Source organism: Varanus komodoensis, unplaced genomic scaffold, assembly GCF_004798865.1.
Source record: "Varanus komodoensis strain SLA01 unplaced genomic scaffold, ASM479886v1 scaffold26, whole genome shotgun sequence".
In the NCBI taxonomy this organism is placed as follows: Eukaryota; Metazoa; Chordata; class Lepidosauria; order Squamata; family Varanidae; genus Varanus; species Varanus komodoensis.
In genome coordinates this window covers 5440987-5468110 of record NW_025335684.1, presented here as the reverse complement: position 1 = coordinate 5468110, position 27124 = coordinate 5440987, and the positions used below count along the sequence as shown (strand labels likewise).

The window sequence follows — 27124 nt, the reverse complement described above, 5'->3', positions numbered from 1 at the left end:
GTGGGATGGTGTGACTTGGCCTCATGCGCTACCAGGGGGGTGGCTGGGTCTGATGGACTTCTCAACTCCTGCTATTCTGTGAATCTGTGAGAAAGGGTTGACCAAAGGGGATAAAGAAGAGAAGGGGGGGGATCCTATAGACATCCGGCAGGGCTGGTGGAGTGTCCCTGCCTCTCTTTGCTGGCATCTGGGTTGCAAGGAACAGTCCAGACTGAAAGCACTGTGAAGAACGTGGCTTTCTCTGTGCTGCATCTGCTGCGACTCGGTTTGATCAGATGAGGGATGGAGATCTTTTCTCCAGGCCGTACGTATAGACAACTCTCTTTCGCACTCCCTGCCTTTGTCATCTTTCCCTCCAGTTGTTTCCTGCAGCGAGTGAGTCAGGGAGGCGACGGGGAGCTGTCAGCTTTTGGTTTTCCTGATGCCGGTAGGTGTGGTGACACCATGTCTGGACAGTGTCTCCTTTGTAAATTTACTTATTAAAGGGGTGAAGCAATCGCCTCATCTGTTGTGTCACTTTTATGGGCATACAGTTCTCAGGCCAACCCACCTCCCCGGTGATGGTAGGCATGTCTTAAGTGTTTGTGACATCTTGGAGCCCTTTCTCACGATTGTCTGCCATGGGAAATTATGGATTTAGGGCAGGAATTCAAGCGGTGAATGGACAGTCTTAGAAAGAGGTCCCTGGTAATCTTTTTAGGGTGTGATCCTACACATGTCCATACAGGGAAAAGGTCTAAATGGTCCATGGCTTTTAGCAATCAAAAGAGTTTGTCCATATGTTGAATAGGGTTGAATAGGCAGGTTGAAAGGGGCGGGGGAGGTTTGTCCAAACGTTTTGTTAAATTTTGAGAAGAGCATCTTTCCAGCTGTGTGGATCAGACTTTTTCCCCTCTGACTCAATTTCCAGACTACCAATCACACATGCATTGTACTCCCTCTCACAATCCATGCTTTCCCTGCCTCCTATTAAAACAGTTTCCCCGTCTCCTCCTGTTGGAATCATCTTTGATGGAATCTCAGCTGATCTTATGCTATGTTTAGTAAAGCTATCTCTCGGTGAACAGATGTCTGAATCTCTCATGGCTCAAGCTGATGAGAGGGAAGATGAAAACAAACCAGGATGGAAAAACGTGCTGTTGGGAAACAAGGCAGTGCAAGATTATTTTGACAGATTGCCACTTTTAACTCTCTTGGCATGTTGGCCATCTCACAATTTTCTGGGACCTTGGAGGCATGCTTCTGTCTTTGCCCTCTCCCAGGAAAGACTCTGTGAAAACCTAGTTTGTTCAGATTGCTTTTTATTTTAGTTATTAATTAGATGCATATCCTGCTTTTTTCTTACAAAGAACTCAAAGCAGCTCACATCATTCTGCTCTCAATGTTATATAACAACAACCCTGTGAGGTAGGCTGGCCTGAGAGGCCAGAAGTCACCCAGTTGGCTCCATGGCTGAATGGGGGCTAGAGCTCAGATTGCTTCAGTCCCAGACCTGAGATCTTAACCACTGCACCACTCTGACTCTTTATACCTTTAGCCATCAGTAAATGCAGTGATCTGCAGGTAAATGGAAACTTCTCAGATGGGCAGTGATGTTTTACTGATCTCTGATTTGGATGTGCTGCATTCAGATGTGTATATCAACCCCTTCAGCTTGCGCAGACTTTGCAAATACTATGGCATGCCTTCCCCGTGAATGAAATACCAAAACAGACAACAGATCAGGTTTTTCTTGTAGAATCTGTCTCATTCATTCATAGAATAATATGGGGGGGCGGGAGATGTCATAAATGCGTAACCCTCCCGTGTTGAAGATGTGGCAGCAATCTGATGCATGGCTTCTCTGGATTAAGTGAAACTTGTTCCTGAGTAAACACGCTTGGAATTGGACTGTTTGCATATTTGGGTGGAGGCCAAGGAAAGGCAGCCCCAGCCTGCTTCAGAAAGAGAAAATCGGCTGCCTTATAACTATTTGACCCCAGTCTTACCTGAGTATTAAGTCCCATGGATTTCAGCAGAGCTACAAGTGAATTTATGTCTTTAATTCTCTCCCCCTCACTGAGTACAACAGGGCTGTAAAATGGTTTCCCATTATTTTTATTTATTTAAACCATTTTTATGCTGCCCCATTCGCAAAAAGCCTCGGGGCAGCTTACAACATTCATAAACAAACATAAATAAACAGTTATATAATTAGAGTTAAAAAACCGGAAACATTTCGGCATGTACATAAAAACCTCAATAAATACAATTCATAAGTTAACAATTAAAATAACATTTAAATAAAAAGGTCTTGGCCTGGCGCCGAAAAGCAAATAACGACGGCGCCAGGCGGACCTCACTGGGGAGCGCATTCCATAGATGGGGCGCCACCGCAGAGAAGGCCCTCCTCCGGGCACTCACCCTCATATCTTTCACAGAGGGTTCCCGGAGGCGGGCCTCTGCCGCCGATCTCAAGGGGCGGGAGGGCAGATATGGACGCAAGCGTTCCTTTTAGTGTCCTATTATGGCCAAAAGGGACCGTGGTCGTCAACAGGATGTATTCCTTAGCCAGCAGAGACAAGGTTGCAGGGAACATATTTAAAAGACTGCATCTATACTGTCGTGCCAAACGAATCGATGAAGGGTACCTTTTCTGCTATTGTGCCCCAGTCATGGAACATATACCCCAAAGCAGTAAGTCTGGCACCAACGTTTTATTCATTCTGGCACCAGGTCAAAACCTTTTTAAGTTTCCCAGTTTTTAAATTGTTGATAGTATTTTTAATTATTTTACCTTATATCAAGCACCGGCCCTGCAGAGTTTTTAATTGCTGCAAGTGTTCTGTTGTTTTAATCTTGTAAACCACCATGAGGTTCCTGGAATAAATGATGGGATAAAAAAAGAGTCTTCGATAAAATAAATAAATTAGCAGCACGTTGAATATGTCAAACTGAATATGACAAGTCAACAAGAATATGACAAGCTTTCACAGTGGCGAAAACTGGAATTACTGGCGACTGAAAACTGCCGAATGCCACATTTGGTGGAAAGGTGGGACACAATTTCAAACCAGACTTTTGGCAGACGACATGTAGAATCGACTGCAAAGCTACTGCCCCGTCCGCTATGTCTCCTTAACCTTGCTTTTAGAAACAAAACAAAAGCTGGTTTGGTTTTATCCAATAGACATTTTTTTTTATTTAAAGAAAACCCCTTCCGAAGCCTTGCTGCATAGCCAGCCCCATCAATTTAATCTAAATTCAACAGCTGATGATATGAACTGAAGTACTGTCTGGGGACGTGTATAATCCAACCGCACATGATCTTGATTTCAGCTTCCAGTTCGATAAATCAACCGGATTGGCAAACTAGGTCATTTCCTTGCCTGTAGAAAAATAGTAATGCTGCTCACTCCGTGCTTGGGTTTACTACCTCTCTGTGGATATGCACAGCTTCATCTGGCCTCTTTTCCAGTGGTGCACAGCATGACCTCAGACAGTTGACATGAAGGTCGGACGTTATGAATGGTTTTGCCTGGCCTTTTTAGTTATCACATTCATAGCCTCCCATTCCTCTAAGGAGCTCAGGGCAGCGTTTCCAGGTGCGGCATGCGTGGCGAGGAATTATCTTGTTTTGGACTTTACAACAACCCTGGGATGCAGGTTAATTTCAGCCCACTGGCTGGCCCAGAGTTCTTTGGAAAACCTCCTGCTTGTACAGGAATACAAATCCAAGTACCCTCTCTGAAGAGTATTTTCAGTGGTGGCATCCCATCGAGGAGGAGAAGTTCTCCAGGTGGTGTTGCTCATCTTGTCCTGTCCTATATTGTGTTTTTTTCAGTGCCAGGTGAAATCCTTTGCACTTTTCTGGGCTTTTTAGTCTCCAGTTTTGTTTTTAGGAGTTGTGTTGAATGGGCTCTACCAGAACAATAGCGAGGAGGTTATTAAGATTCAACAGGTGGTGTCGTGAGCTTTCTCAGTATCCCAAAGGAAGCATGGTTTGTTTGGAGCCATGCCAACGTATTGGGGTCTTTTAGTTTGCTAGGCTGAACACCAGAGATAGTGCCTTGGAGATGCCTTTCCCACACATGCCTTGGATAGATAAGAGCTGCTTTTGCTGTGAGCGTAACACTGTTGGCTTCCCTGAAGCAGCTGTGGCACTTCTTTGGAAAGTGGAGTTGGGGCCTGTATGTACTGACAGCCTTGGAAACAGTGGAAGAGCCGGATTTTACCAAACCCATGGCAAGAGGCATTATCTTTTGTTCTCCATCTTCAGGAAAATAATGGATGCATTGTGTGCTCAGATAGCTTTGCAGACCTCCAAAGAATCCCCATACCTGTTCCAGGAATCATCTCAGCTGTGGAAAAGGCAGTGCAAGGTTTCCTTTGCTTCTTTATATGCTGAATCTTCACTTCATCATTGTGTTCAGTAAATTGTACCTTTTAGAGGCATGTGGGTTTGTTTCTTCCTAAATATTCTCGTCTCTGAAATGGAGGTACCCCATTCCTTAGGGAATTATACAAATACACTGTTTGTAGTGCTCTTACACTGCTGCTGGGCTTTACACCGGTTTTCGCTCCGGTCATTTCTATATTAAACATGACTACTGTCCCTATTTTACAGATGGTAAAAAGAGGCTGAGAAAGACTGATCAGCCTTTGCCCAGATGCTAGTAATACTTTGCCTGTGTTTCTCCTGGTACATCTTGCTAGCAGCAACATCTCCCGGTGTGCTCCGCGTGTAAGAAGCTTTAAAAAAAATCATGCTGCTGCAAATGACTTTAAAAAATCTATTTTTGGTAAGTAGCTTACAATATCTTAGGTTCCTAGCACCACACAGAAGCACTTTGTTTCCGGATGTCCCTATGATCAAAGCCACCGCAAGATTCAAAGAGGCACTGGACACTGGGTACAACAAGAAGCTTGCAGGTGACGACAATGAGCATTAATATAAAAGACTGATACAAGAACATGTTTCAGAGCAAAAGAAAAGTGTCAGTTCTACAGGTCAGGCTGGATGAGGGTTTGCGTTTTTCACATATACCCTCCTGCGATGCCAGGAATCTTCAGAGCAGAAAGCTAAGAGATCCTTGTCTTAATGAACAGTAAAATACGGAATATTTGTTTTGTTCACATGTATTATTTATTTTCATCTATTTTATGAACCAGTCTTCAACCCCAAGGGGTCTCCAGAGCAGCTAACAAAATATTAAAACAGCTACGTAAATCCCTAAGACAATAAATGATTATAAAGCAGTAGGATGGCAAAAGCAAAAAAGGTAGGCTTTTAAGAATGTTGTAAGCATGAGCACTTTTAATGGTACACATCTATACAAGTCGGAGGTAAATCCTTCTTGCTTCCGTGGCCCCTGGTTGGTTGTGCATGGCTTCATGGGGGACGGGGGTGCATTCTAAGGACTCTGAAGTTTAAAAATTCCCCATCTGGAAGTGCATTCACATGCTTACATGATTTTGTTTTATAGTTTGAAAAGCGGGGAGGGCACATGAAAGCCACATGCTAATAAAGGGTTTGGGTTTTTAAAAAAACTGTTGTGCAGAGCTCCCCAGGAAAGTCCAGCAAAACTTGTTTCTCTGTAGCTTTTCCTGAATAGATGGCTCGAGGAGGAGGAGGAGGAAGGAAGGAATGAACCACACAAATCCTTCTGCCTGGTCCTAAGTATCCAGTACTCATCACAGCTGAAAAGTCCAGGTATATGGAACTGCTGAATGTCCTTCATTGGGAACCGATGTTCCTCAGAACAGAACAGCAGTACTTTCATTGGGCACTGAAGAACCCACTGTTCAGCCTGTATTATTTTTCTAAAACCCCCTAGCTGTCTCCATCTTGGCGCACTTCAGATCTGTTGGACTAAAGCTCCCATCATCCCTGGAGAGCATGATGCTGGGCTAGGGAAAGCTGACAGCTTCCCTCTAATGCTGTCAGCTTAATTTGTTGGAATGAAGCAATTTTATTTGCAGATATTTAGTGATTTCCTGACTACCATCTGGCCAAGTTTTGCTATTTTAGAACAGAAGGACAGGGGTCTTCGGTTTTTATCCTTCTTTGGAAAACGGGGCCATTGTTCTCTCTCGCAGGCTTCCTTTCATCAAAGTTGGGGTTTAGGCCCCCTGGCCATATCCCCTTCCTCTCACTATCAGCTGTTCGGGGGTTACCAGTTTTTGGCTGTTCTCCCCACCCCATTCTGAAACACTGAAATGCCTCACTTAAGGCTTGATGTTTTGAGTACTTTGGCTCTGCCCCTTTCATCTCACCCGTTCTTGGGATATATGCCCTCCACCCAAATCTTCTCTAAAATGGATTTTGGGCCTTGGGCTGAATCTACCCTTCTGATCTAATGCATCTAAGGACAAGCACAAAGGTTGCTTAGACAGGATACCAACTGTGGAAACTTCCGCAGAGATGACTCCGTAGGTGATACCCTCTTTATAAGGGTGAGCCAGTTTTCTCTTGTGACTTGCAGACTTGACTCACTGGTCAGGAAGTGAGTTTAACCGTAACACTCACTGGTTTATGGGCTTACACACTTCCAGGCGAGGCCTCCTGCATCTTTGGATGGGAAGCATGCAAACAGCTTCACGTTTTGATGTCTCTCCATATGTGCAGCTTCACAATTATTCACCCTGTGGCCAGTCCCAGGGAAAGATTTGTTGGTTTTGAGGAATGTCTGACACACCTTTGGTGGAACACATGTGTAAAACAATTGTAGATATGGATCTGCACAGGGCTTTTTTTGCTATAGAATGCACCGGAACGGAGTTCCAGCACCTTTTTTCGACAGATTTTCCAAGTTTTAAAAGTAACTTTTGAAAATTTGATGTTTGGTCCACGTGGATTTGAATCGCCCTGTCGAGCGTAGCAGGTCGGCGGTAAAATCATTGAAACGATGCATGCGGGCTGCTTGTGCGTCGAGTCTGATGCGTGCGTACTTCGTCCGCGCTGGTTGTGATGCCGCTGCTAGGCTTGTGATTGGTCGTGTGGCCGCGCGCTGAGTGCTTACTGCAGGCGGTGACTGTTATGTTTCGTTACACAACTGATGTGTGTGGGTGTGTGTACAGTGATTGACTATGTGCGAAAGGTAAATAATTACATGAGTTCCGGCAACTTTTTTTTTTTTTTACAAAAAAAGCACTGGATACTCATGTAACAAATCCAGTAACTACAATGGCTTGGGCTGCTTACAAAGATTGGAGCAAAGGTCCTGAAGGTGGCTGCTGATAGTTGCCTGTAGGAATGTTTCTGGACTTTGGCCCCTTTTCTGGAAAAATCATAAGACCCTACAGTTATTTGTAATGAAATTGGCTATTGAGTTAGTAGAACCCGGGTGACTTTTCGCAGCTACAGGGTAGGTAGAAATTCCTTTGGAGCAGGATCACAAAGCTGCGGTGATGAAGAAAATATTCATCCATCTTTTTATTATTGGCTAGAGAAACGGGACTTCGTATAGAGTCAAATATGTTTTTAAGTTATCATAAATAGAAAAAATGTGGGGGCTGACCCAACAGGTCCGATGTTTCTGATGATTGATGTTGTTTTTAGTTTTTAGTATTAGGGTTATTTTGAATAAAACTTATTATAAAAAAAAGAAAATATTCATCCACTAGAGTGGCTTCTTTGGCCGCACAAGAAACCCATTTGTGCAGGGAATGGTGTTTGTTCTATGTTTGCATTTGGACTTGGCAGAGTTTAATCCCATAGCGGAGTGGCACAGTGTTTGCATGGATGAGATTGCATGCTCAGCCTTTGGCCAAAAAAGACTCTGTAGGTAAAAAAAACCAAATCAAGGTACAAGAGATGGAGTGAAAGGTCTCTGCTGAGACTCTAAAAAGTTGCTTCCCCAGGCAGCTTGGCCTTCCCCAACCTGGTGCCCTCTATGTGTGCGGAATGGTAATTTCCACCCTTGTCTGGAAATTATCAGTCTTAATCGAACGCAACTGGAGGGCATCAGGTTGGGGAAGGTGGGAGCAGACCATCCTCAGCTAAACAGTTTGATATGGTATAAAGAAACTTTTTAAAAAGTATTTCTTACCCTGCTTCTCAGCCAAAACGTCCCCTGGAATCTTTTGTATATCAGTGGTTAAACAAGTTAGTTCTTGCCTACAGGTTTATCGTCAAAAAGCACAACACACAAGGAAGGACGGATGGGGCAGGAAGAGGAAAAATAAAGAATCCTTTGAGCAGTGCTGGAGGAATAGCTCCACTTTCTCATCATCTCCCTCTGTACAGCCTGGAAATTTGCATGTAGAAAAGATGCTCGAAGGACTTTCTTCTTCCAAAAAGATTAGTGGCACAGGATGCAGGAAGAGATTTTCCAAAATGAATTGGGCATAATCAATGTTTCTAACAGGGCACCTGAGATGCTCATTTCTCTCTTCTGTTGTTTCTGTCACAAGTACCTTCCTCTCTCACTAGTGACAAGCAAGAGCAAAACAGCCACGCTGGACCAGAGCAAGGTCCATCTCCTGCTGGTTTCTGTTCACACTGCGGTCAACCAGCTGCCCTTGGGAAAACACAAGCGGGACGTGAATGCAGCTGCGTCTGCCTGCGCATGTTCCCCAACAAGTGGTGCACACAGACTACAGTCTCCAATCCGGAGAGAGCATAGAGCCAGCGGGACTGGTAGCTACTTCGGGCCGCCTTCTCCATGACTTTTAGTCACCTTTTAGATCTTTCCAAATAGGTGGCCATCTTGGCATCTGGTGGAAGCAAAATCCATCACTTAACCAGGTGGTGTGTGAAGAAGACCTTCCTTTGATGGGTCCTGAATCTCCCACCCATCAGTTTCATTGGGTGATCCCCTTGGCTTTCTAGCCTTAAGAGGGGGGAAAGAAAATGTGGGGAGACCCCTTGAAGGGGCCTTTGAGCAGGGCCGATGGAGGAGGAACGGGAGAATTACACTGCATTTACATCCTGCCGTTTCTTCTTTTGCAAGGCACTCAAAGCGGCTTACAAGGTTCTCCCGAAACTTATCTTCACAGCAACAACAACCCTGCGAGGTAGGTTAGGCTCAGAGTCACCCAGCGGCTTTCATGGCTCGGGGGGGGGGGGACTGGAACGCAGGTCTCCTGGGTCCCAATCCAGCAGACGTTCCCCGCCACCCCGCAAAACCGGCTGCAATGCCCCTTCCTTCCACGAGGGGCGCGCTCACGCCGCCTCATCTCACTCGCAGCGCCGAGGCGAGAAGAGCGGGACTCGCACGGCCGCAGCCAAGACCGCCTCAAGATGGCCGCTCCCTCCAAGCTGTTACGCACGACGTGACGTCGCGTCACCCGGCGGCAGCCCCCCGCCCTCGCTTTTCTCCTGACGCATGACGGGAAAAGGAGGTGCGAGCTCGGGGGAAGGGAAGGGAAGGGGAGGGCGGGCAGGCGGGCAGGAGAGGAGGCGCGCGCCGGGGCGGCGCGAGCTCGCGCAGTCGCCCTTCGCGTCCGGCGGGCGGGCGTCGAAGCTCCGTGAGGCGGCGCCGCCTCCGCCGCCGCCGCCGCCTGAGGAGAGCGGGGAGAGGAAGAAAGGCGGAGCGGACAGCCGGGTCGGAGAGAGGGAAGAACGAAGGGCGGGCGGACGGAGGGAAGAGAAGGCCGGCGAGGGAGCGAGCAGGACCAGCGAGGGGGGATCGGCGGCGGCGGCGGGTCCCGGATGGGGGCGATCGTGGCCGGCGGCTGAGCCCACCTTTCCGCCCGCCCTCCACCCCCCGCTGCGACCCGGTCCTCCTTCCCACCTGGTCCGTCGGCCGGTCGGGGTCTCTGGAGGGAGCGATGTCGAACGCAGGCACCCGGCGGGCCGGCTCGAGTATCAAGATCCGCCTCACAGGTAACCGAACCGCCGCGAAGGGCGAGGGAGGGAGAGCCGGGGAGCAGCGCGGCGCCTCTCCGCCGCCTTGGAAACAACAACGGCGGGCGCCGCCACGGGAGCCGCCGGGCGCCATCCCGCCCCGCTGCGGGTCACTCCGGGTTCGAGCGGAGCCGGCGGCGGCCGGGGCGGGATGCCAAGCGGGGGCTGCATGCGGAGGGGATGCCTGGCTCCCCCCTCCCCGTTCAGTCCCCGGAACAGCCAGTGCCCCCCCCCGCGGTAGGCCTCCCACCCACCCACCCTCATCATCGCCTATATAGTGTGAACAGCAGGCAGGCCATGAGATTAGGGGCTCCCTCCTCCCCCCCCCCCCCCGAAATCTAATGTAGTCATTAAATTTGGAAGTAGGATGGGGACGTTCTCCCTGCCGAATTAATTTTGGAATTTTGTGTGGTGCGGGGGGTGACATGAGGCCCCCAGCCTCGTTCTGTAATAGAAGTAGTGGGATAGGGAGAGGTGTATATTCTTTTTTTTCTCAAACTCCTTTTCTGGCAAGATGCAATGTGTGGGGTGCGGTTTGCGGGGAGGTCCCAGGTTGTTCTTGACTTGAACTTTTAATTTTAAAATAGAAATACGATTGGCTGAAAGGCCAAGCCGGCGTGGTGTGGTGAGAATGATGGCCGGGAGATCTGGGTTCGAGTCCCGACCTGGTCATGAAGCTCACTGGATGACTTTGGGCCAGTTGCAGACTTTGCCTAACCTTCTTCACAGGTTGGCCGTTCTGTGGATAAATTGGAGTGGAGGTGGATTATGTAAGCTGGCTTGGGGTCCTTGCAAGCAGCAAAAAGACAGGATATGCATGCAGTGTAATACTAATTTACACACAAATCATGCTCTGACAATATTCATTCTGTTGTTGTTAAAATAGCAGTCATGCACAGCAGTTGATTTTGGGACAGTTTTTTCTATCGGATTGGACTGTGCTTCCCCCTCTGTGTGCACACGCCTTCTCTTTTCCTGTGAAGGGTGGTGGCAATAACCAATTTCCCCTATTTGAGATAGTATTGTCTCCCCCTTGTTGCTCTTCTCTCTCCCATCATCCCTGAAGTTTGTGTATGCTGGGTTGTGTCTGGAGTTTGGGGGTGCATCTTAAAGGGAAGGCAGGATTCTCCTCTTCCCTCATGCTATTTATAGGAAAGGTAGACTTGTTTCTAGGACTCTTAAATAAACGAGTCATTTTGATGTATTTTCCTTAGGATTATGTGGAACTTGGGCTTTCTGGAAGTGTCTCCTCTTTTCAAAGGGCAAACTGTGTTTCATTGTTTCTTTATATTCATCAGTTTATGCAGGATTCTCCGGGGCTGGTTTGTACATTAAGGGAGGCAAGTATGTGTGTTGAAATAGGGATGCTGTGGGGAACCTTCGCTTGTAGCAGCTCCTTTGACACATGGATGTGCCTTAGGTTTTCCAATCTGTGTAGGAAACAGTGCAATGAACTCACACATTTATTTCACCATATAGGAATCTCCAGCTAGTTGGAGCTTTGCTGTGTGTGTCTATCTTGAATGCTGGCTTACCCAAGAAATCTCTGGTTCAAATATTAATTCCTTCATGAACTTGCTCGGTGGCCTTAGACAAAGTCCTGGCACACAGGCTTCCTGCTCCTCTCTGCCATATGGGGATAATAGTACTATCTTTAAAGAATCGTTGCAGGGATTCCTGAGATAATGTATATGAAGGTATTTTGTGTCCTTCTCCTGTGTATGTGGCAGAATGTGCATGGCCTGTACATTGCAGAGAACATGCAGTTTTCTGCAGTGAAGTGATCTTTGGATATGTAATGTATGAATTGGCCACTGGAATCCAGACAATGGTTAACTTCCTGTCACCCCTCTTCCTTTTCTGAATGAAACTTGGATTCCCCAAGGGAGTGTCTACTGATCCCATAACAGATGACTGGCAAAGGTCTTGATGGATTGTTCCTGCAGGAAACCGCCTGCCTCTGAGCCTGACAACTGAGTGACTCTTGCCAAATGCACTTCAGAATCCAGGCTTTCCCTTTATTGTTCTGCTGTGTATGCTGCTTGGTAGTGAATTAAATCCTATGAGAATATTAATGCTCCTATGTACGAATGTGCATGTGAAGAAAATGGTTTGGTACCTGACAATTATTAATTGGATTTTTTCTTGCCTCCTTTTCTTTCCATGAACTGCAAATTAACTGTTCCATTCCTCTTAAGATATAGGTATTATTGACTGTTAAGGTACATGTGATGTGCCTTTTAGTGACTTCTCTCCGTCTTTATTAATCTAGCAATTAGATCTTTGCACTGATCTTGATTTTAACTTCATTTTTATTTTGGTTTTAAACATGCAGTTTTTATATTATGTTTTACTATGCAATTTTTATTTTATGGCTATTTATTATATTTATATCGTGCCCTTCTCCTATAAGGAGCCCGAGCCAGCATGCTTATTTTTCCCCATCTCTAGTGTTATCCTAGACCTAACAGCCCTGTGAAGTAGGTCAAGCTCAGAATGACTGGCCCAAAGTTACTTCGACTGAGCGTCATGGTCAAGTGGGGACTACAGTCACAGTCCAACCCACTACTGAGTTGCAGTGCAACACACTAACCACTGGACAACACTGTTTTCAGTTTTATTTTGTTTTGTGGGCTGCCTAGAGAATTTTGGCTAATGAACTTCCAAAAGTCTTTTGAAAAAGTAATTTCAGCCCCTCTCCCATAGCACTTGGCCTGGGGTCTTCCCATGAAATTGATTGGTGAGAGTTTTAGGACAGATAAAAGGAAGTACTTCACAGAGCATATAGTTATGCTGTATAGTTCCACAGTTAAGCTGTGGAATTCACTGCCACTGGAACTGGTGATGGCCACCAATCTGGATGGTTTTAAAACTGGATTGGAGAGATTAATGGGAGAGGAGGCTATCAGTGGCTGCTGGCCATGTGCTACAACTGGTGGCATGCCTGCCCGCACCAGTTGCTGAGGAGCTTGGTCAGGCGGAGGTCTTGTGCTCATCCTGCATGAGGGATCCTGTGGACAGCTGGTTTGCCACTGTATGTGCAGCATGCTGTTCTAGATAGATATTTGTTCTGATCCAGCGTGGCTTATGTGCTAAAGCATAGATATGTAGTACATTATTCTGTTTAGGGTTAAACATTTTGGGTGCAATCTTCTGCATGTTTAGACAGAAATCCTAAAGCTCACAAGATTCCCTCACCAGGATGCTGGGTAATTTTACTATTAATTATATTTATATTCAACCTTTTTTTTCCTTTCAATGAACTCAAGGAAGCTTATATAATTCTCCTCCTCCTCTCTTATCCTCTCAATAACAACCTTTGAGGTAGGTTGGACTGAGAATCTGACTGGCTCAAAGTAATTTAATTAGCTCAGATTTCCTGAGTCCTGGTTTTGTACTTGCACCACTGTGCCACACTGGCTTTCTTTGTAGGACTATTTTCTGTCTAAACACAAGATTGCATCCTTATTTATTTCTTATACTTTTGCTCTGTTTCTGAAGCTGACCAGTTTACAGTAAATTTAGAAGTTAAACACTGTAATCAAATAAAAACATAGTAAAACATAAAAAACTAACTTAAGAACCACAACAACAACTTAACAGGCCAAGTTAAATAGGTATAACTTGACCATTTTGCTGAACATGGATGGGGGTGACTGGGCTCAGCTCCAGAGTGAGTATATTTCAATGTTTGGGAGCAAGAAAGGAGAAAGTCCCCCCCCCCAATGCCTGAAAAATGGACCTGTACAAGTGATTGTGTCTCCAAAAGGCACAGTTGCAGACATCTCATTCACAGTGTGCTTCTTTTGTATGCATTCTAACATTTTAAAACAGTTTTAAAACAGTTTTAACACTTCCCTTTCCTCTGCCATGGCCAAACCAGGAAAAAAAAATGGGGGTAAAAAAATCCTCCAAACCAAACTCTAGGAATGGCTTCTCTTGTTCCTGCCAAAGAACTGTATCCCTGGAAGGTTCTAGGAATCAGGCAGGAACCATCCTGGGATCCTGTAGGAAGAAGGTTTCTGTTGTAGGAACTTTAGATCCTATTCCTAGAAGGTTATCCCCCCTGCCCAGCTTGTTTGGTGGCAACAGATACCGGAGAGCTTGGGGGGGGGGGTGCAAAGTAGTGCTTGAGAAATATATACCTGCATGCCTGCCATGCATGACCACAGTGCTGGTCGTTAGTCCAACACCACCATCTGGACACACTCTGGCAGGAAAGACCAGAGCCACTGCAATATATGCCCCCAAGGCTCAGCCCTGCCAGGTGGTCCAGAAAGATGCTACGGTTGATGGTTCCAAAAGCTGCTGAGAATTCCAGAGCCTCTTGAAGAGCTGTTCTCCCTGCACCCCAAACAATGCGCAGCGTGACCCACCATGGCTGCGATCAGTCCCAAGTCCCGACTGAAATGCATACGGACAACCAGTATCATCCAGATGAGTTGGGAAGCCACTGCCTTCTCGATCCTCTTGCCCAACAGTGGAATATTTGAGACTGGCTTATAGCTTCCCAAATATGTTGGGTAAAAGGCTTACTAAGAGGAACTTGACTCTCCAGGGAGGAAGAATTACTCACTTCTCTTTTAGCAAGAAGAAACTGCAACCATGCTGAACTGGACCACTGGTCTGCTTATCACAGTATTATGTACACTGGCTAGCAGTGGCCTATCCTATTTCCCATCCTGTTTCTGAAATCCTTTAACTGGAGATCCAGAAAATGAACTCGTGATCTTCTGCAAACAGAATGTTGTCCCTCTAAGCTTTGTCTCCTCCTAGTCCTTCATGAGGGGCCAATTAATCACATATAAGTAAATATGAATAGAAATTGGTTTAATATTTTTCTGCTAGAGTTGATGAATACATTTCAGCATGTTATTTAGCACTGCATTTCTAGCTCAGCCAAGATGACTTTTGTTTATTGACATAGAACATTGTCTGCTTGATAGTTTCAGATTTATAAACTGCTGTCTTCAACCAAGGTGATCAGTTTAATTTTTTTTAATGAAAGTCATTTGCAGGTATTTATTTGTTTATTTAAAACATTTCTATGCTGCCCCCATCATAACAAAGCCTCAGGGCGGCTCACAAAGAATACATAAAAACATACATAAATAATAATATAACAGTTTAAAAGAAAAAACAACAACATTTAAAAACCCCCGGTGCATTCTCAGCTAAAAATTTTAAAATCCTAATTAATACAATAATTTAGCAATTAGAATAAGTTTTAAATAAAAGGTCTTAGCCTGGCGCCGAAAAACAAATAACGACGGCGCCAGGCGGACCTCTCTGGGGAGTGCATTCCATAAGTGGGGCGCCACCGCAGAGAAAGCCCTCCTCCGGGTACTCGCCCTCCTAATATCTTTCACAGAGGGTTCCCAGAGAAGGGCATCAGTTGCTGATCTCAAGGGGCGGGAGGGCAGATATGGGCGCAAGCTTTCCTTTAGATGCCCAGGTCCCAAGCCGTATTTGCATCTCTTTTTTCAGCAGTATTCTTCTGTCTTCATAATTATGCAGACATCATTGGAGAGACTGTGGTTAATGGAATTCTGTGGCTTGTTTAAGCACAGCAGCATTAGTTTATTGAAATCTTCAGCCATGTCAAGTCGGTTTTGGAAAAGTAATTCCAAAACCTTAAATTCTAAAACTGTCTTTGTAGCATTGTGTAAAGAAATGGTTTAATGTGTATTTCCCCTTTATAGAACTTTTAAATGTGCTGGTGTGTTTTTGAGGTATATATAAAGTGCTGGTTTTGACCTTCAGAAACTTAAGTGGTTTGGGGCAAAATTATTTAATTAACCACCTTCACCCATATTAGCCTGCCCATACTTTAAGATCAGCAAAAGTGGTCCATCTCACCCTTGAGTGCAATTAGGTAGGCAGTGCACAAGATGAAGCCTTCTGTCCTATGGAATGAGTTGCCATTGTGTGTCCACTGGGCCCCGTTATTCTAGACTTTTTGGAATGCCCTGAAAATGTATTTACTTCAGCTTTTCCCTGATCATCTTTTGTCAGGCTGAGTTGTCGCTGCAAGAGTATTTTGTAGGTTTTGTCTTATGCCTGTGCTCGTTGTTCTTTAGAACACTTGTGGTTTTTATCACTGCACTGATTAGTGAATTTTACTATTGTACACTGCCTTGGAAGTGTACATGTGGCCTGAAAGGCAGCCAAGAAATATTGAATACCAATCAGTCAGTATAGTTTTTGTCTTTGCAAATTTCTGCAGAATTTTGAAATTGTACTCTATTCAACAAAAGTGTTGAATACTTATTTTATTTGTAAATTAACATTTTATTGCCTCTGTGATTAATTTTGTAATTTATTATACTGTGGTGATGAATCATCTGGATATGCATTAAACTATATCAGTATGCAAATATATTTTTATACTGAAGTCAGCAACATAAGCGTGGTGTTGCATTATAAGCTGGTTCTGAGAGAAGTATTTAAGACATTTCTGAATTATTCAGAGAAAGAGCTGAACTCCTTCCAAGCAAATTTAAACTCTATCAGAAATGTTTGACTGCTTTTTAAAAATAAAATAACTCTTGGGTTTTAAAAGTCATTCTTCATAGGCCATTTGTATCCATTGTACAGCCTCTTTTGCCTAATTTTCATGATGAGCACAGCATTGATGGATGCCACAAAGTTAACTGGCTGATCAATGACACTGATATTGATTGACCCAGACAGTTGTGTATACTGTTTTCAACAATAGGCTTTTCATCTTGTCAGAAATGTGGCATGCATTACATGCTTGTTTCTGGCTTCCTTGGTAAAACGGTGGGTTTACAATAATTCTATTGTTTTGCTCGAACTGAAAACAAACATTGTTGAACAGATGATTTTGTATGCATTGGACTGATTTACGCAGTCACTCTGACCCACTGTGGCTTATTTAAGTCATGGTGGGCTGTTGGGCATGTGGGCGGCCATTTTGAACATTCACCCTCAGCAGGGGCCTACCATGGTTTCTTGTGCCATCAAATGTGCATGGCAGGGGTTGTTTGAGATTAAGCAGCGCTCAAAAAACCCTACAACAGAGCACGGGCTATTTAGATGTTGTGTAGCCCTCAAACAACCCCTGCCATTCAGGTTCAGATGACACAACAAGCCATGGCAACACCCAGCCGGGGTTCAGTGCTTGAAATGGCCATCCATGTGCACCCGGTCCATTGCGGTTCAAATAAGCCAGGGTGGGCCAAGCTCACTCCTAGCTAGCTGGCTGATGCAGCCCTGATGTCTGATTCCTTAGCAAACAATTATCTGTTTTCGGTCTGTGTAACGAAAACAGTACTTTTGCATAATCACCCTTTAAGGGGCTTTTGACTGGCTGGATGGGGGTGGCACACAGTTTATAATGTGTCCGCTTACTGAGTGGAATTTTAGATTATTTTTAGGTGATAATGTCGGAATTCTCTTTTGTTAACTGTTACCCTTCGGTAAGCCTTTCTCCTGCAGGTTTGAAAGCATATTAGTTTTGTGTGTGAATCTCTTTAAAACAAATATTCTTAAATTTATGGAAAAGGTGAATAGGCAGTCCTGTACATATTTGAGTTCAGTTTTGGCTTGTTTTTGAGTCTAGAGACCTGCACTATTAATCTAGCAGATACCTTTGTTTCAAAATGCTTGCTCAGAAGATGGTACATTGTTACAGCAACAAAATAGTTCATAGTGAGGTTTGGAAACAAAGCGGAAAGTAACTTCCATGTGTAAACTTAATGAAGAAATGGCAGAATAGTTTGATGTGTCTTTCAGTAACACTTAATCATGCTAAAGGCCAGAACTCACATAGGCGTGTATCAAGGACAAAGCAAGTTCAGCAGACACAAATCCCTCAGGCCAACCAGTTCACAGCTGACTGTGAGTTAAAAAGGTATCTTTTGGGTTTTGGAAGATACTGGTTACTGTAGAATTAGTTCATGTGCCCCATATTTATTTGGGGTTTGTGTTTCCTAAGCAGCAGCATTCCTTCCCATTTTATTTAACAATCTGTTTTTGAAATTGTAGGAAGGAGGGTGATCTCAAAAGCAGTTTGTTGCATGGCACAGAAGTCTAAGGGGAAAATGGCAAAAATCTTACTTGGACATGTTTAAAGTACTTTTTTGGATTCCAGCCACTAGGTTTTCTAATGTAGATAAATACAATTTAAGCATTTGTTTGGCACATCTGTGCATCTGTTTGTGGGAACAACAATCCATTATTGTTCGAGAAGCTGAAATAATACACAAAGGGTGTGGTGGTGCGTACTTCCAGCTGTGTTCACCTCTGTAACAGCTGACAGGAATTCTCTCTGGATCAGGCGTGCCTGTAGTATCTTGTGTGACAAAGCAGAAATAACATTTGCTAGCTGCTTTTGGGTGGTTCAGATGGAGCTCTTGTAACACTAACACTGATGCCTTGTGTAATTTGATGTGATAATATTTTGCTATTCTGAATGCTAAATTGGCTACAATATGCAAGTTGGGTGTGTTTTAATTTGGCCGTTCATGTTGCTTCTTCGCACCAGCTGGTTTAAACAAGAAAGGCTCTAACCATAGTTTTCTGCCAGGAAATGATTATTATTGGCTTCAGAACAAGCAGGAACCTTAGCCATGGTTTGAAGTTAACTTATGATCCTAGTTTGCTTCAAAGCTGGTAACTGTAATTCTCTGGTTCAGATGAATCAGGAACCTATAGTTAATTGTTGGCTTTTTGCTTTGCTTGCACAAGTCTTGTATTCCAGAATAAGATGGCATATAAACATGTGTCTGAACCAGACATATAAAGCCTGCCTAATCCTTCTGCAAATACCCAGACCATTTTTTTCAGAAAGAACACTACTTCCTACTTCGCTGTTGTGCTGTCACACTGTATCTGTGCAAGCCAGGAAGTTAAAATTGTCTCCTTCCAAATTATCATGTCACCATGCTTTAATTACCCCAGCCTCAAGTTTGACTCAGCTCTCAGAATGAGAAATTCAGAGTATAGTCCTGAACTTACTTACTGAGTTGGTCCCAGTGAAGTCTCTGTGTGTTTTCTCCTCAGTAGGCCCTTGCAACAAGTGGTAATTTTTTTCTGTAGCTCGGTCTAAGCATGTTTGTTATTTTTGTTAATTGTATACTCTGTGCTTCAGTTAGCCTTTTATTGAGGTTTTGCAGGCAATGAAATACTGTATCCTTTTTCTAGTTTCTCTTTTGGATTATTTACTGGAAATTAAAAATCTGAGGAATTATCCCTTGACTAAATTTATAAAAGCTCACTAAGGAAACTGAAATATGCCAAATAGTCTGCAGTCCCAAGCATTTCCTGTGCAGAATTCTGATCGAGTTAGAGCACTTTGAAACCAAACCACAGCAGATTTGAAAACTATTCCCAGATGGCTGGGTAGTAGGAAGAAGAGATGATGGATTAAAACAGGGGTCTCAAACTCATGGCCCGTGGGCCAATTGCAGCCCGTGGGATGATATTTTGTGGCCCCCACTTGATATCAAAGTTCAGTGATAGTGCGGCCCGCACGTTTTTCTTACACGCACCTGTGTGAGTCGTTACCCTGGGCACAATCTTTCCTCTAAGCTGCGCACCGGGACAGGTGGGGCACGGGGAGGGGCCATGCGGCCTTCAAAGCGCCGGCAGCACCCGGGCCGGCCTCCAGGAGGACGCGGGATGAGCGGCCCACCACCACCGCGGTGGCCAGCCTTGGGCGGCAGCGGTGGTCGGCTTAGAGGGAACATTGCCTGGGCGTTTTATATTTTTTGTCACCTGTGGGCTACCATAGCTCAGGATCGTGACAGCAACGCAAATTAACAACGTTAGTCCCTTGAAACGTGCTTCGGGATTGTCACCGAGTGAAGGGAAAATATATCCTGTCACCCAGTGCAAATACGTTTTTTTTGTCACCCAGCCCGAGTCATGTCTTTCTCAAAACCTGCTGTGAAGAGAAAGGTTGGCAATGAGCACAGACAATTTCAGGAGAAGTGGGAGACGGAACATTTTTTTGTTGAGCACAGGGGCATCCTGACGTGTCTTATATGCACAGAGAAAGTTGCGGTGCACAAGGAGTACAACATCAGACGTCATTACTCAACTAGACATGCTGAGGAGTATGCAAAATACCAGGGAGATGAGAGTGAGGACCGTGTCGCCAAACTTAAAACATGTCTACTGAGGCAACAAGATTTTTTCAAGAAGGCAAGCAAAGAGAGTGATGCGGCAGTCGAAGCCAGCTACGTAGTGAGATACATGATTGCTAAGGCAGGAAAGCCATTTAAAGACGGCAAGTTCATCAAAAAGTGCATGTTACAGACTGGAAGTATAGTCTGTCCGGAAAAAAAGGGTCAGTTTAGCAACATCAGCCTCTCAGCCAACACAGTGGCAGAGCGCATTTCTGACCTGTCAGGTAACATTTACGATCAACTGCGTGAGAAAGCTAAACATTTTCATGCATACTCAGTCGCTCTTGATGAGAGCACAGATGTCACTGACACTGCGCAGCTCGCAATATACGTCCATGGTGTTGACGACAATTTTGAAGTGATGGAGGAGTTACAGTGATTCCAATGCATGGCCAGACCACCGCTCAGGAGATATTCCGCCAGCTGTGTGATGCCATTGCAGATGCCGGCTTACTATGGAAGAGTTTTGCTGGAACAATAACCGACGGAGCGCCATCAATGACAGGGAGGAGAAATGGAGTCGTGGCACTTGTTCAAAGAAAATTGGAAGAAGAAGCTGTGGAAGAGGCCATTGCTCTGCACTGCATTATCCATCAGCAGGCCCTTTGCAGCAAATGCCTGAAGTTTGACAATGTGATGTCTGACGTTGTGAAATGCATCAGCCATATCAGATCCAGGGGCTTAAAGCACCGGCAGTTCCGCGCCTTTTTAGAGGAAATAGAGTCAGCATATGAAGATGTGCTCTACTACACCAAGGTACGTTGGCTTAGCAGGGGAAATGTCTTGAAGAGGTTTTTTGAGTTGAGAGCAGAGGTGAAAACCTCCATGGAGAAAGATGGGATGGCTGTTCCTGTACTAAGTGATTCCAAATGGCTCATGGACTTAGCTTTTCTTGTTGACGTCACACAGGAGCTGAGCGTATTGAACAAGAAATTACAAGGCCAGGGGCAGCTTGTCAGTGCTGCCTATGACAGTGTCAGAGGATTCTCCACAAAACTTGTGTTATGGAAAGCCCAGCTTTCTCAGACAAACCTCTGCCATTTCCCAGCATGCAAGGATTCTAGCACACCATTCAGCGGTGAGAGGTATGCTGATGCCATTGTAAAGCTACAGGAAGAATTTGATCACAGGTTTGCAGATTTCAAGACACACAGAGCCACTTTTCAAATTTTTGCGGACCCCTTCTCCTTCGATGTGGAAGATGCCCCCCCCATGCTTCAAATGGAGCTAATTGACCTGCAGTGCAATTCTGAACTCAAAGCCAAGTTCAGGGAGGTGAGTGGAAAAGCAGACAAGCTTGGACAATTTTTGAGAGAATTGCCCCTTACCTTCCCTGAGCTTTCCAGGATGTTCAAGCGGACCATGTGCCTTTTTGGGAGCACCTATCTGTGTGAAAAGCTCTTCTCCACCATGAACTTTAATAAGTCAAAGTTCAGGTCCAAACTTACTGATGAGCATCTTCAAGCCATACTGAGGGTCTCAGTTGCTTCCTCCCTCAAGCCAAATGTGGCTCAGCTGTGTCAGAGGAAGCGCTGTCAGGTCTCTGGCAGCAAGGAGTAGGAGGAAGTAAGAGAAGCCTATGTTCTGAAGAACCGTTCATGTTCTGAATTATTATTAGTAAAGATTGAGAATATTGGATCAGTTGTACTTTTTTTGGAATACTTGAAATCCTTTTTTTGTGGAATACTTGATGCGGCCCAGCCTCACCCAGACTCTACTTCCAGCAGCCCCCAGGTAAGTTGAGTTTGAGACCCCTGGATTAAAAGGAGTTGCTTGGAAAATAACAGCTTAGTTTTTGTCATCTGGCAGTGTTAAGTTTTAAAATGTAGAATAGAACTTGAGACTAGACTAAATAGATGAGAATGAAACTGGAAGTGCTCAGATAGCAATTGCAAATGTGAGTGGAATAATCCTTAAGACTATAGACAAATGTGTATCGAAAGCCTGGATTGGCTTTGGCCAAAATAAAACAAAAGTCTATTTGCCAGTAATTGCCTGGCAGTTATGACATGCATTTGTTGGAAGAGTTGTCAATTTGTTTGGTTGTATAGGAACAAAACTTGTGGTAAAAGAGGTTTTGAACTTCGACTATAGCCTTGGATCTTAGTCAGTTCCAAGTTGATTTAGAATAATTGTCTATTTCTCATTATTCTACATGTGTTGTTTTGCTTAACAGTGTTAAGGATTTATGCATTAGTACCACCCAACAATTGGTTTGTGAACAGCCTCTGTTAATACAGTAACTATTACTGTATCTGCTTTCTGTATTTCTCTTCCTTCCTCACTGTTTAGAATTCCCACTCCACTTCCTTCAACCAGCGGGCTATATTCTGAGTTAACCAAAATTCAGGATTGTGCATCTGATGAAGTGGGCTCCAATCCACAAAAGCTTGTGCCATAATTGTGTTAATCTGTAAAGGCTTTATAGTATTATTATTATTATTATTATTATTATTATTATTAACATTATTAACATTTCTATATGGCCCATAGCTGAAGCTCTCTGGAAGGTTTACAACATTAAGTCACCCATCCAGATTTCAACCTGGCCTGACAGTGCTTAACTTCCAAGATTAGGCAGGGTCAGGCACTTCAGGCTATACAGAAGCTATATTTACATTTGTTACGTATTATATTATGCATTTATATATCATATATCACTCTGATGGAGTTGCAGTACGGGTTACTTAAGGTTTCCAAAAAAGAAAGTAAGGGATTAGGGGAATTCACCCCAAAGCAAATTAGAAAGATACTGTTAAACTTTTGGACAATCATGTTTACTGACGTTCAGTGAGGAAGCATGTTTCCACAGCAGAGTTCCTTGACTGACTGACTGACTGACTGACTGACTGACTGACTGACTGACTGACTGACTAGTGAGCAGGGAAAGGATGGAGAGTGATGGCGGGTTGAAATGCATTGGCATTTTCCCCACTAAGTGGTTTTCATGTTTTTCTGAGATCTGGTCCTGAACTAAAGCAACACTCTGCAGCGAACACTCGGGTCTGACTGCCATTCGCCTGGGATTTTCGAGATGAAGGAGAATACATTGTGGCCTATGCTATCATAGGAGACCCCAGACCACTGGGAGGCTTCACTGCCTGTGTCTGAGGCCAAACATTATAGCAAGGGGAAGGCCAGCTTGGTCCATCCATTCACAGTGAAGGTGCACCTGCCCCAGTCTTGCTTTCCTCTTATCTCCACATTCCCTTTCCCTTTGGGATTGTCTATTGCATTATAAGACCACAGGCAAATACTGTTTTGGTATCTGTATGGTGCATTGAAAACTTGAGACACTTCGTAAGTGTCAAATTATGATGCATTGGCTCTATAAGAATGCTGATAGAAATTACAAGCTCTTTCTCTGTCATAAATGTTTAAGTATTTTAAACATTGTGCTGTATGAAAAAGTTTACATCAGTGTGCTAACATATTTTAATTATTGTTTTTATTCCAGCAGGCAAAAGTGTCACAAGCCCTTCAAGGTACAGGGGAGGTATTTCCAACTAAACCAGAGTCCATTAAAAATGTGAAAGAAGGCTACACTTCCTAAGTTAAACTGTAACAAAACTTGAAATAGAGTTTGACTATGCCTGTCTTCTTTGTAAAATTTATAGCTAAATGCAAGATTTATAACATTTGTTAACAGAATTCAGACGGTACTGTGCTGTCTCCTGCACAGAGGATTCTTTTTAGCTTTTCCAAGTTTCATTCTGCAATGAAGCCTAATAACCCTAAATGGCCTCTTATAGTCTTTTCAGTGAGTGGAATGACAACTTGCAGCTTATGCTTGCATTCCAAACCTAGGGAATTGCCTCTCATACAGTATGAGCCAAGAGCAAGCATTAAATATTTTAACATTTTGGAGTGATATAAGATAACACTTGGATGTGTTTCAGTCTGCTTTAGTCCAGCCCGAAAAATTCTTGTGAGCAAGGGCGACAGGTAGAAATGTTGTGTGGGAAATACCAGTCAAACCAGTTAACTGAATGCTAGTACTTGCCTGGTGGATTATTAAGGGTGCAGTCCAGTGCCCTACAATTCAGCGGCATCCAGTGCATGGAGCGAGGCATAGTAGTCGTGATCTCTGCCTTAGACCGTGGATATTTATGGCCATTTACATGAAATGCCAAGGGTGGGAAGAAGTCTGGTGCACTGATAGGTATCAGTGTAAGCACTGGGCCCACTTGCCTCTTCCTGTCCCCTAGCACGTCTGTTCTCTGTCCCTTTGAGGCCCAGTGCCATCCTTGGAGATGTAGCTCATGCATTTTTTTCTTGACCAGCTGTGAGGGAGCAGGGTAGAGGATTAGCATTCAGAGCTTCAGCTTCAAGGTTGCAGAACTTTAGGGCTGGTGTTCCAAATGTCCCCACCCCCCACAACAGCAGGAGGCTGTAGAAGTGTGCCCTAAATGTAGTAATCGGGGGGGGGGGGGGCGACCTTTGCCATACTGGATATTCTGAACGCAGGTTTTTTCCTGACTATTCTGAGATCTTCTAAAATAGCTTATATGGGTTTTTTAATGTTGAAGTTTGTTTAGTTAGCACAGCTCTCACTGTAGGTCTGTGTAAACAGATTATTAATTCAAATTTGAAGTCGTTAACTTGGCTGTTGAAATAATGCTGTCATATTTGTGGAACAAAAGTGCATCACATAGGCTGATACAGCTTCAATTAGAATAAAAGCCCTCTTTCATGATGGCATGTACTGATAACGTGGCTACCTTGTATTCTGTGCAGTTGGCTTTGTTTAAGATTCAGAATTTTCTTTTAGAAATATTCTTTCCTTATTTTAGGTATAAAGTTATAATATGCATAAAATACGGACTTGGTAAAGTAGGATTTTTTAAGATGACAAATTTAGTTCTAGCATTTACTGGAGTACTTCATGAACTATCAGACTACCCCCATTTTCGCAGGTTTTACTGATAAGTCAGTGAAGGATTAATAGGACCACTGGTCTTCCTAGTATTTGAAATGCTTGGCAATCATTCTCCAACTTTCTTCATGCACACATTTTGGATTCCCCTTGCACTCTAGCTGAAAAAAAATCATGACAGACCAGTTGCATTGCATCCAAGCACAACAGTTGAGGACAGTTTAATCTAAGAATTTAGTCTATAATAATTTGATACTGCCATTTGCAAGAATAATGGAATGGTATCTCTCTTACACAAACACAGAACATCTATTTCTAAGCTTCCAGTTTCCCTATGTGATACAGAAAGGCAGAACATTTTCATTTTAATAGTCATATGATTTTGCAGACTAACCAAACAAATTGTGCATCGATCTCTGCTTTGTGTATTGATCTCTGCCTAGTTGTTTCCTCCTTAAACAAATAATCTGGCCTCCCAGAAAATGCTCCTTCAAAATGTTCACAGTATCGTTGGACTTGAATGTTGTGCAATATAGAGTTTTCTTTTGAAAAATACTCTTTGCTAGCATTTAAAACTTGCTTGGAACTTTTTACTAGTTTACCTGATTCTGGTCTGTTGTTTGACTTTAGGAAGAATAGAAGAATTCTAAATATTATTTTCATAACCAACACACACAATTTTTCCTGCATCATCTCAGTAAGGCCTCCATGTCTTATGAGAAGATAATCAGAACTCTTCCCTTGTGGCTTCATCCATAGTCACTAAATGGTAATTAATCCACACACTCGATTCTGCACTGTTTCTCTATGGAAAGAGAACCACAGAGATGCAGCGCAGACCCCAAGTACGCTTTCCCCTGATCTCTTTCAGTTGTAGATGGTGTTGCCAAGGGTTCTGAGCCTGCTTATGCACCATCACAGTGTGTCATTTTATAGATCTGATTTAGTACCTTTAATTATACTCAGGTCTGTTTGAAATTGGTGCAGACTTAAGTCTGTATTTCCAGCTTCTCATAGGAAGTAGTCCCATATTCAGTACCTTCTGCAATCCCTAGACAGCATTTAAAATCTCTTTTACAGAGTTTAAAATCTCATTTACAGAGTTTGTAAATGCTGGAATAATGGTTAATATGCTCAAATGTGAAAAGTACAGTCTTTTTACCAGGTGATGTCTTAGGAAAGAGGTCTTACAATTTCCTACTCATCTGGATAAGTATCAGGGGGTTTAGTGTTTTGTTTTGTTTGTTGTTGTTGTTGTTTTGGGAGGTTGGCAGGCAACTTGTGGGTGACCACAACACCACAGTGGTGCTGTCACAGCCAAGAACAATGTTGTCCTGGCTCTTAAAACATAAAGACTGCAAAAGAAGCTGGTGGAAAGGGAACAGCAGTTCCACTGCCTAGTCTAATCACTTAATCATAGTTACAGCGTTGGCAGTATTATGTTAGCAGTGGCACTTGTCGGGGGGAAATGCTGTAATTCTGGAGCAAAGTATTCCTTGCCAGTGTCAAATCATAACATTTCTAGGCACAATAATGTGCCCAAGCCAAAAGTATTACTAGGGCTGCAAACCCTGGAGACAAGAGCGTCTCAGCCTGATCGTTAGCAGGAGTAATCATGGCAGGTCACAGGACCTACCAAGTCTGAATACCTGGCTCTTCAGTTCCGTTTCTCATGTTCAGCAGTAGTTCGAGCCTGCACGAAAGGAATATCTTGGAACCAGGAGAGATACAGTTAGATGCTATAGTGTGTTCTTCTAGTATATGCACTGAAGTAGTATGTGTGTGAAGTAGTGTGTGCATGATTCTTCAGTGCGTAGTATGTACACACTGAACTTGACAGTGTGGAAGAGAAATTCTTATCTGAATTTGATATAGAGAGCACGTGAAGATAACCAGCTGCCCTTTATATTGCACACGGGACCCCTCTTCCAGGAATTACAGCCACATGACCTTTTTACAAGCAGGTTGTTGTATTTTTATTTTTTTTTTTTTCAAATCTTCACTGTTGACAGTGAGGCTGGCTGGGAATGACGGGCACGTTCAAATACAGCTGGAGGGCACCAGGCTGGCCAGTAGTGCCCGAAGTGTCTGAAATGCATAACCTGATCAACAGAACACTGTTCTTGTTGATCTCAGTGAGCCTCAAACACGGGAGTAGGCCCATACTCTGGATGAAAAACAGAATGGTTGCTCTTTGTGGAATTTTGTATCAGGTGTATTTGAAATTGTAGCCTACCCAGAAAAAGTGGAAAATTGACAGAATTG

The 27124-nt window shown here is 43.9% G+C and overlaps 1 protein-coding gene across 5 annotated transcripts in view; it reads left to right on the top strand.

Moving 5' to 3' along the window:
- Window positions 1-9460: 9460 nt before the first annotated feature.
- The window catches only part of SMURF1 (SMAD specific E3 ubiquitin protein ligase 1), a 55543-nt gene continuing 37879 nt past the window's right edge, over window positions 9461-27124 (top strand). For all 5 annotated transcript variants that reach the window (XR_006415024.1, XM_044433193.1, XM_044433194.1 and 2 more), the window contains exon 1: window positions 9461-9808. Coding sequence is in view for 4 of the 5 variants with exons in the window: in XM_044433193.1 (XP_044289128.1) it covers window positions 9754-9808 (55 nt within the window). In the remaining variant the exon portion in view is untranslated. The remainder of the gene's footprint in view (window positions 9809-27124) is intronic.